This window comes from Melopsittacus undulatus, chromosome 7 (assembly GCF_012275295.1).
Source record: "Melopsittacus undulatus isolate bMelUnd1 chromosome 7, bMelUnd1.mat.Z, whole genome shotgun sequence".
Taxonomy (NCBI): domain Eukaryota; kingdom Metazoa; phylum Chordata; class Aves; order Psittaciformes; family Psittaculidae; genus Melopsittacus; species Melopsittacus undulatus.
In genome coordinates, this window is record NC_047533.1 from 46,591,303 (window position 1) to 46,601,387 (window position 10,085).

At 51.4% G+C, this 10,085-nt stretch overlaps 1 protein-coding gene across 2 annotated transcripts; it reads left to right on the forward strand.

Annotated features, from left to right (window-relative positions):
- Positions 1-3,346: 3,346 nt before the first annotated feature.
- PPP1R3B (protein phosphatase 1 regulatory subunit 3B) lies at positions 3,347-9,771 on the forward strand. 2 transcript variants are annotated; one of them, XM_031048831.2, is made up of 2 exons: positions 3,347-3,389; positions 6,258-9,771. In XM_031048831.2, exons 1-2 carry the CDS (start codon positions 3,376-3,378, stop codon positions 7,147-7,149), a joined length of 906 nt encoding a protein of 301 aa, XP_030904691.1. In that variant the 5' UTR covers positions 3,347-3,375; the 3' UTR covers positions 7,150-9,771. The 2 variants fall into 2 exon arrangements, with proteins under 2 accessions (XP_030904691.1, XP_030904692.1); XM_031048832.2 differs by lacking the exon at positions 3,347-3,389 and adding an exon at positions 3,402-3,872.
- Positions 9,772-10,085: the final 314 nt, after the last annotated feature.

The window sequence follows — 10,085 nt, forward strand, 5'->3', positions numbered from 1 at the left end:
ATTGCACAACACCCCTGGCCCTGCTCCCCTTCCCCGCCGGGGCTGCCCCACGGGTGGCTGCTGGGAGGCTGAGGTGTCACAGCAGCATGCCACTTCCCGACCGGGAGGAGAAGATGCTGCATCCACCACTGCCTCTAGCAGGGCACTGGAGGAGGTGGCAGGACCAGTAAGGGTCCCCAGGAACCTGCTCAAGCCTGTTGGTGGAGGTGGTCCTTGAGGGACAGTGGCAGCGGAAGGAGGGCTGCCCCACAGGAGGGATGGAGAAGCTCTGCCTCCCCTCCTGCAGTAAGGGAGCAGGGCTGAACCCCAGTGGTGTGGGAACCACCATGTCCTGTCCCAGAGGGGCCTGGGATAAATCCTCCTGGTGAGCCAGGAACAAAACCCAGATGAGACCTGACAGGAGAGTGGGACCTTCATTTCAGGGCTGTCTGTCATGGATGGAACCAGTTCTGCACCGCTTCCTAAGGGATAGACACTCTCAGAACCTTTTCCCCATGCCAGCGAGCAAGCTCTGCCTCTTCCCTCAGCAGGGCAGGAGGGGTGGAAAGCTCTGGGGCAATCACAAAGACCACTGTGCAAGGGCCTATCACAGAGCTAAATATAGCCACTATTTCAGCTCCCCAGAGATAACAGACTGTGTCCACAGCCGGCCACAACGCCCTGGCTCAACTTCCACCCACCTTTGCTTCAGGAGCAAACACCAAGCAGCAGTTGTGAAACACCCTGCCCCACTCATGGCAAACAGGGCTTGGATCGAGGGGCAGAAAGACACCTTGTATGCATTCCTCCCCCATGCAGGGGGCTGGCCGCCAGCCCAGAGGCTAACCACATCTCCCTCAGCACTTTGGTGGTGATGAGCAGCCAGCAGTGTGCAGGAGAAACCTGCCACAGAGCAGAGTGACAACTGTAAGCAAGCGCAGGGCTTACCAGTTTTGGGGCTCATCCCATTAAACTCACTGCTTCCACCTGAATCTCCCTCGCATCCCAAGATCAGCACTGAGGCAGGCTGCAGTGGCCCTGCCTGGAGAATGGGAGGCTCACCCTCAGTGTGTGAAATACTACTGTAAGTCTGCAAGACTCCTGCAGTGAGCACATCCTTCAGCTCTCTCTCCAACTTTAAATCTTATCACTGCCTATACCTAGAAAGGGTTTATCAAATAAAAATGATGGTGCTAGGGTTTTTTTTCCCTCAACTAAACCCTTCTCTCTTACAGAGTAATAAGTTTATGAAATGGCGGCTTGCAGCAGGAAGTATCTGGCTTTAACAATAGCTCTGTGTGTGTTTCCACAAGTTGATTGAAAACAAATGTTGACACTTCAATCCTGCTTTTATGCTCTGCAAGGGCATTGAGAGAGAGCAGCATCGTGCACAGCTGTGCAGTTACCACATGCGGCACAAAACTAGGCAAATACTATTATCTTCATCATGGGAGGAGGTAGATGCACCATCTACACCCCACAGCAAGCCTTACGGCCTTGGCTGCTTGCTCATGGAGGTGGCATTTGTCCCCAGAGCTGCTTACCTGTTGGGGCAGCCACCTCCATGTGCATTTTTCATATGGCTGAGGATGTTGGGCTCTGCACTGAAGTGGATTCTGGAGCAGAGATAGAAACTGGCAACAGAAGGGCAGCTGAGAAGACCTTGGCCCAGTGGCCCTGGATAGCCCATTTCAGAGCATCAGTTTGCCTGGCAGATATTTGCAGGGTGTTGGAAGCACCTTCCCAGCTTTGGGACAGGGGCAGGGCAGGTCTCTGTGCCAGCAGGGCCCCGCAGGTTTTCTTTCCTATTGTAAGTCACCTTATGGTAGTAATTTTTTCCGCTCCACACCATAAATATTGTCTGGACAGAGGATTTTGGAGTATCCTCTGGAGCTTTCTACCCAGTGCCAACACAGACTGGAGCCGCGGTCGCAAGATTTGTGTAACCCTCCTCCCCACCACCCCAGGCCAGCTCAGCTGAGAAGATCAGTGCCCAGAGAGTCTTTCCTGCCTCAAGAACACATTCTAGTCACTTTAGACCTTATCTGCTTATCTGCAATGCCTGCACAGCTGCACTCTCCCCTTCCTGGATGGGTAGAGACTGCACTGTGGCACAGCAGCCATGTGTCGCCACAGGACACAGAGCGGCTGTTAGTGTCCAAGGCCTGACACAGAGCTGGCATCTTCTTCCACAGCAAGTGCTGTGCTCAGCACTGGTGAGGCCGCACCTCAAATACCGTGTTCAGTTCTGGGCTCCTTATGACAAAAAAAGACATTGAGGTGCTGGAGTGTATCTGGAAGAGGGCCACAAAGCTGGTGAAGGGCCTGGAGCACCAGTCTGATGAGGAACAGCTGAGGGACCTGGGATTGTTTAGTCTGGAGAACAGAAGGCTCAGGGGGACCTTATTGCTCTCTACAGCTATCTGAAAGGAGGTTGTAGTGAGGTGGGGGTCGGTCTCTTCTCGAGAGTAACAAGTGACAGGACAAGACGAAACAGCCTCAGGCTGTGCCAGGGGAGCTTTAGATTGGGTATCAGGAAAGATTTCTTCACTGAAAGGGTGCTCTGGCGTTGGAACAGGCTGCCCAGGGGAGTGGTGGAGCCATTGTCCCTGGAAATGTCCAAAAGCCGTGTAGGTGAGACCCTCAGTGATACAGTTTAGTGGTGAACTTGGCCGTCCTGGGGTAACGGTTGGACTTGATGCTCTTAAAGGTCTTTCTAACCCAGCTGATGCTGTGACTCTGTGAAGCTCTGTCCGCTCAGGGAAAGGCGGAGGGGCTGACTTCACAAGCTCTTCCCACAGAGGACCGGGTCCCTTAGGTCAGAAGGACTGGGGAAGCGCTGCCGCCGCCCCTCAGCTTTGCTGCTGCTGCCAGACCGAGTCCGCTCCTCCCGCTCAGTTCCTTCTGAGCAGCCTGGCCCCCCGCTGCCCGCCGCTGCCCCTCGCTGCCTTCCGCTGCCCGCTGCCCCCCGCTGCCCGCTGCCCCCGCTGCCCCCCGCTGCCTTCCGCTGCCCGATGCCCCCCGCTGCCCCCCGCTGCCCCTCGCTGCCCCTCGCTGCCTTCCGCTGCCCGCTGCCCCCCGCTGCCCCTCGCTGCCCCCCGCTGCCCGCCGCCCCCCGCTGCCCGCTGCCTGCCGCTGCCCCCCGCTGCCTGCCGCTGCCCACTCCACGCCGCTGCCCACCCGCTCGCCACTGGCTCCCCCGCCGCAGCTCGTGGCTCTCCGCGTGCTGGGCCCCCGGCTGCCGATTGGCCCCGCGCTGAGCTGGGGGCGCGCTCATTGGCTGAGGCGCGGGCTGGCCGGGCGGGCGGGGCGGGGCGGTGTCCGCTGTCGCTCTTAAGTCACCGGGCTCCGCGCTGCCGGGGCAGTGGCGAGTTGTAGGGTGCCGGGGCTGGCCTCATGCACTGCACCAGGTATGGTCCCGTGGATCGCGTCCTCCTGCCCTTCGCCGCCGTTTGGCTGCCCCCGGTGCCTCCTGTGGTCCCCGGTGCAGGGTCGCAGCCTCTTCGGGTGTGCGGGAGCGGGACCAGTGCTTCCTACTGAGGGGGAAGGGGTGCTCCGTGCTTGGCTCCTGGGGCTCTCCGGAGACCTGCTGTATCCTCTCCGGGGTGGTCGGCTCGCCTTGGTTCGGGTTTGCAGAAGGGCCGGGCTGCAGCAGGATTAACGCATCCCATCAGGGAAATGCCTGCGGGAGCTGGGCTGTGCCCTCAGAGCAGCTTGGCTTTCCTTCATCAGAGAGGAGGAAAAGGCAGAGAACCCGAGCGCTGCTTCATCCAGCAGTGTGTCACATCTGAAAGCTTCTGGCTTAGCAGCTGCTGCTTGTTGAGCCCTTTGCAAGAAGGTTACCTGTTCACAGGCAGTGCTGGAAACAGAATAGGGGCAACTGAAGGGGCTTGGTAAGTGTGGCTGTAAATGATTCATTTACTCTGACTTGTTTCCCCTACCTAGAAATAGAGGAGGGAAGAGTGAGCAGTGATCCTCTTCTGGAGAGGGTAGAGCTGTGGGAGGATGTCCAGAGGCAGAATCTAGTCTGAGAGGAGGGGGAAATGGATTAGTCTCTGCACCTGCATAGGGCTGCCTACCCTGCCCTGCTTGCTTCCTAGAGCACCCTTTCCAGTGTGAGTGCTTGGAAGTGCTTCCCTGCTCCCACCTTCAAAGCATCTGAAGTTCAAGACAGCCAATGCTAGCATTAAAAGGCAAACCTTCCTCTGCTGGCTGCGAGTTGGGCATCAGCAGGTTCTCAAGTGCAGGAAAAGATGTCTGTGGTATTAAATGAGCTGAAAAAAAAAACCAATTTGCAAAAGCTCAGAGCTCAACCTAATAGTAGGTATGAAAAGCTCTTACTATAGTTTGTAGCTTGGAAAAAAGCTCCAAGTGATGCAGATCATGCTGGTTATTTCATGCCTTTTCATTCTAAAAACTTGAATAACCCAGGCTTACTAAGAAACCTGTCTTCTTAGCAGTTATAGGAATCCAGCTGAACACTTTTCCCTGGGAAAAGATGCACTGCAGACTGAGCTGGCCCAAGTAAGAGGGAAGCATTGAAGGCTGCATTAACATAAAGAAGGAAATGACCTATATAAAGTGTGCGTGAATAAAAACTTGGTAAAACCAGGTAGAGATGATCAGAACTGTGTTAGCAGACAGGTGGATCTGCTCTCTGTAATGCACAGCTGCCCTTGAGCTGAAAGGAGGCTGAAGGAGGCACTGCAGAAGGAGTTAGCTGGTGGGTGTGTTGGGAAGCAAGCCTTGGCACATGTGCTTTAAATAAGCAGATGCCCTTGCTGAATGGATGCTGTGAAAGCCTGCTCAGAGCTGCTCTGTTGGTGTTGCAGGGTGGGGAGCTAAAGCACTGAATTGGATAGCATAGGTCTTGCTTTTTCTTGGCACAGGGCAGCAGTCAAGTACTAGAGCTGGCTGTGCATGGTTTTGGCAGCTAGTGCTCTGCTGTGTCACGTGGCTGGCGGTCACTGCTACTGCTGCTGGCTTGTCCTGCTCTGTGTGGTGGGAGCAGCTTTGGAGCCTGGCCTGCAGCCAAAGCAGGGATCTTTATTAAGGGAATACTGTGTTTAAGGTCAGCTGTGATATGGTTGACTTAAGGGGGATGTATGTGATAAATCTGTCCAGCAGTTTGTCTGGAGCCAGGCCAAAGACTCTGCCAAAGGTATTCAGCCTAACCTCAGTGTAAGGGCAGGAGCGATAGGTATGCTCTTGTGAGCTGCCTTGCTGCCTGCAGGGGCAACTCCAGGGCTACATCCATGAACATGCTGGGTGGGAGCTGTTCTATAGTGGGTGAACAGAGAGAGATGGTGCTGCATCCCTGGAGGAATGGGCTTGGTACTGGTGAAGGGAAAGAAATGATGGAGGGACACATGGCCTGCTCCTCCCAGGGAAAGGACTTGCTTCTAAAGGCTTGGTCAACCCGGGGTAGGTGAGTTGTGTTTGGCAGACCCCTGTGGTTACACATGTGATTCCCGGGGGTTCAGTGCAAGCACTGTGAAGGCTTGAGGTGTGAACTCTGCTGGAGGTAAAGCCTGTGGGGCCATCTGAGCTGACTTTTATTTTAAAGTGCGGTAGAGGGAAGAAAGGCTCTTCAGTGGGTGTAATGTTGGCTAAATCTCTACCCTGCTGCTGTATGACACTTGCTATCCTTACAATACCACTTGCAGGCATTTTAGATAGAGCAGATCATGTAGACAGTGAGCAAAGTATGTAGCTCAACCAAATGATGGCTTGTAGCCTCTAAAAATACTAGACATCTGGGGCTCTATGAAAGGAGGGGTCAGTTGCTTACAGTAGGTTGTGGCAAACTGAATTTGTGCTCTTACAAAAGCAGCCAATACCCTGGGGAGAGTCTTTCCTTGAGGGCAGAGAGTACAGCAGGAATACTGCTTTATGTAGCGTTGAAATTTAGTAATTTCTGGGTTTTGTGGACATCAGCAGGACTGAGCTATGGGCTTTGCTCTGGAGCCTGTTATTGCTAGCCTAGCAGAGTGGTGCCTATGTGCATGTCTTCAGATGTAATTCTGCCCTGTAGCAATTGGAACAGATCTTGTTCAAAGGTACAGCACGCTCTGCGTCTGCCATTTGTGTTGCAGTGTGTTTCTCACTGTGTATGTGAATCTTGCTGTGTGAGTACCTGCTTTCTTAAGGTTGAGTAGCTTGTGGGGTTGATGAAAGCAAGCTGCTTTGGGATGACTTGGGGGGAAGTGGTGTAGCACTTGTCTGACAAAAGTCATATTAAAATTTTCTAACATCTACTGACCCTTCTTATCTTCCAGAGTATTAGACTATTTTCCTCACAAACAAGCAATGGCTGTGGATGTAGCAATGCAGCTATACCTTTGCTCTTCACCCTTGCTAAGAGACAAGTGTGCCTGCAAAATTGCTCCGAAGCCAAGCAAGCCACTGCGGCCCTGCATCCAGCTGAGCAGCAAAACTGCACTGACCGGACCAGAAGAGGCAGCAAACTCCTTCACACACAACAAAGCGAAGAAGAGGGTGTCGTTTGCAGACAGCAGGGGCTTCGCTCTGACAATGGTGAAGGTGTTCTCAGAGTTTGACGATACACTAGATATTCCTTTCAACATCACAGAGCTGATAAACAATATTGTGGGCCTGACAACAGTGGAGCGGGACAGCTTTGTCCTGGATTTTGTTCAGCCCTCTGTGGACTACCTGGACTTCAGAAACCGCCTCCAGGTGGACTGTGTCTGCCTTGAAAACTGTATGTTGAAGGAGCGATCCGTTGTGGGAACAGTGAAGGTGAGGAACCTGGCTTTTGAAAAGACTGTGAAGATCAGGATGACGTTTGACACCTGGAAAAACTTCGTAGATTACCCATGCCAGTATGTCAAGGATACGTATGGAGGGTCAGATCGGGACACCTTTTCCTTTGACATCAGTTTGCCAGAGGGGATTCAGTCCCATGAAAGAGTGGAGTTCGCCATCTCCTTTGAGTGCAATGGGAAGATGTACTGGGACAGCAACAGAGGCACAAATTACAGGATCATAAGGTCAGAACTGAAGTCTGCCCAGGATGCTGTCTGCCCCCCCCAGGGCCCTGACTTTGGCAGTGCCTTTGACCAATTTGGGAGCCCTCGGTGCTCCTACGGCCTCTTTCCTGAGTGGCCCAGCTATTCAGGCTATGAGAAGCTAGGGCCTTACTACTGACCCAAGGACAGAGTCCTGACTGACTAGCTGTTGTTGGCATGTCCGCAGGCCTGAGAGCTGGTCTGAATGCAAGGTGTATGAAAAGGACAAAGATGTATGGTTTTGGGCAGCTCTGCATGAGCCTTGGAGCAAAACCAGTTGTGGAATGCTCTGCTGGCGGTGGACTGAATTGCTAGGGAAGTGTCTCTGGCTCAAAGGGCTGCCTTCCGTGCCCCAGCTTGGATAACTGGCTCTCCAGATGCTCAAAGAACCAGGAGCTGTTGCTCGCATTTCTCTTCAGTGCTGCTACTCCCTCCTCATCTGTAAAGCTGCTAGTCTCCTGGGAAACACTACAGTGCTTGTATCACATGTCCAAACTATGTAGTGGTGGTTGGTTTGTATTCCTTACCTAGTGCTAAAAAGCTTTTTCAAAGTATGTTCTATTATAGTTTTAGTGAGCTGTACTTCAGCTGCAGGGCTCTCCTTGCAAAGCTGGCCTGTGCTTGTCAAGTAGTAGAGGGGGTGGCTTGCATGGAATGGAGTACCATCCTTGCATGCGACCTTGTAGTGTGAGGTCCTTCCTACTGGATCCAGAAAGGGTGTTTTGGAAGTGAAAATGCAACTGTGATGACAGGAAATGTTGTCCTACAGGCTGCCATATTTGGAGACTTGTGTGCCTGTGGGAGAAGATCTCATGCTTAGTCACCAGTTTTTTATCAGCTGATCTCTAAAAATCTCTTGTGGTGTTACCTAAAATAGAGATTAGCTGTAGCTGTGTGGTGCTTGTAGTACTGCTGTGGGTTGACAGCCTTGAATGACTTCTTAAATTTAATAATCACAAGTCATCAATGATGCTTTTTCCCTTTGATTGACATCTGACATCTGCTGTTGGCCATGTTGGGCCCTGAAAACACAGTTCTTCCTCCTGTGGACTGTAAAACAGGGCTTTGTCTGGCTGGGGCCCAGAGTCATAAGCAGGAGGCTGTGGTCAGGTGTTACAGGAGCTAAATGCAGGTGGATCATAAGGCTATTCTGTGCTGTGTCCGGTTACAAGAAGGTAACTGTTGTGTACCTAATGGTGGAAGTGCCTTGACTGAGAAAGGGGTGGTATGTGTGATCCCAGTGATGTTTTGGGATAAACAGGCTTTGGAAATGACACTGGTTTTAAAAAAAGATCTTCCAATGGCTTGTTACTCCATGCCATGGACTGCTTGACAGCTAATGGTGTGGCCCTGCTCACATGCAAGGATGTTGTGGCTATACTGGGTGAACATCATCATGCCGGGCTTCCCTTGCTGTTGTAGCAGTAGCTGCCTTTTCAACCTGTAAATGCCCAAGCTTTGCATCTCTGTGTCCATAAGAAGCAGCTCCTCCTGTGCAGAAAACTAGCCATTAGGTATGTGAGATGTGGGGTTATCCTGACATCACTCTGGATGTGAAACAGATCATGGGTGTGAGCCATCCCTATCCTCAAAGAGGTTGCTCATCACCTGGGCCTGTGCTGAGGTGAGGTGGCCAGCTTGTGCAGTGCCAAGCAGCCTCACAAAGCTTCTTGAATATTAGTTGAGCAAAATAATTTAATCCCTCATCTCAAAGCTAGAGTTCTGAGTAGTTTGTAGAAATAGAGGTCACAGGAATCTTACCTTTTCTAGTGTATAAGCTTTATATAATTTTTGGGGTACCTATAATAGCCTATGGGTGGGCTGGAGAGAAGCAATGGGCTAGGGTACTTAACTTTTTAAACTCAGCTTTTAATTCTGGATTCTATTGTGTGAAATACTTACACACTGTTTTACCCTAACCTAGAAGGCATACTGTGATCACTGTTGGACGCCAAAAGGAACAAGAGATTGCAGGAAGAATACTTGGCCTTTAACTGCTGCTTTCTCAAAACCCAACTTCAATGCACGTCACCACTGTGCCTGATCATTTAGTCAAGGTGGTAAATCTATTTACTAGCCCAGAGCTCATCAGGCTTGTTTCCTTTGTTTAAACAGCTTCACGAGTCAGCCCTTACAATTTGCATCAGGTCTCTCTTGATGGGACTGTTGCCTAGATTGGCTTGATCCTCATTTTAAACTTCAAGCAAGTCTGACTGACACTGATTTTCTTTTAGTTTTTTAGTGTATGGTGTTAATGCTGTAAGACACAGACTGTAGAAAAGTCATGTTCTCCTGGTGTGTTCTTGTGCCTATGGAGAGCTGCTTGTAGACCGAAAAGAGGCATGTATGTCTGGGGTGCTGTGGATGGTGGTATCTCCTTATGGGGCCTGTTGGCTTTCAGGCTGGGGCTGGGGAGTGCTTAGGGAGGAAGATAAGCTAGAAGAGCAATGCCATAAGTAAAAGCTAGGCTGGGAACTGACTATTTGACCAATAGCATTTTAAAAATACTACTTGTGGCCTTTCCCTTTTTCGCTTTTTACATTGCCAATGTGAACATAGAAGTGAGGGATCGCTTTCCTCGCTCTGTGCCTGGAAGTGCCTTGTGGGAGGTTTGTTGCATGTTTGTTTTTAAAGATATTTTTGTACACAACATTCAAGTGGAAAAAAGCACTTTATAATTGCCATGTAATGACTTTTAAAACTATGGCTCTGTTTTTATCTGATTGTTAAAATAAAGGTGGAACAAAATGTTGGCCGTGTATTTTGCAGTCATCTCATTTAAACTCCCATGGGACTGAGGAGGCAATTAGCATATGGGACTAGCTTCCTGCAAGTGGCCATTGGTGGGGAGGAGCACACATCCGCAGTGGACTCTGCTGCCTGAAACAGGAAAGCGCTGCCTGTTCCTGCTGCCTTCCTGCCAACACAAATGCTTCCAGAGCCTCTGGAGCCACGGGAAGGACAAGAGGAGCTAGTTCCTTCTCTCTGTGCTCTGAAGTTTTCTACTAACCACTGTGCTCCTCTTCATTCTTCCCCTGTTTGCAGTGCCAGGAACAGCCTTTTCAGGGTTTTATG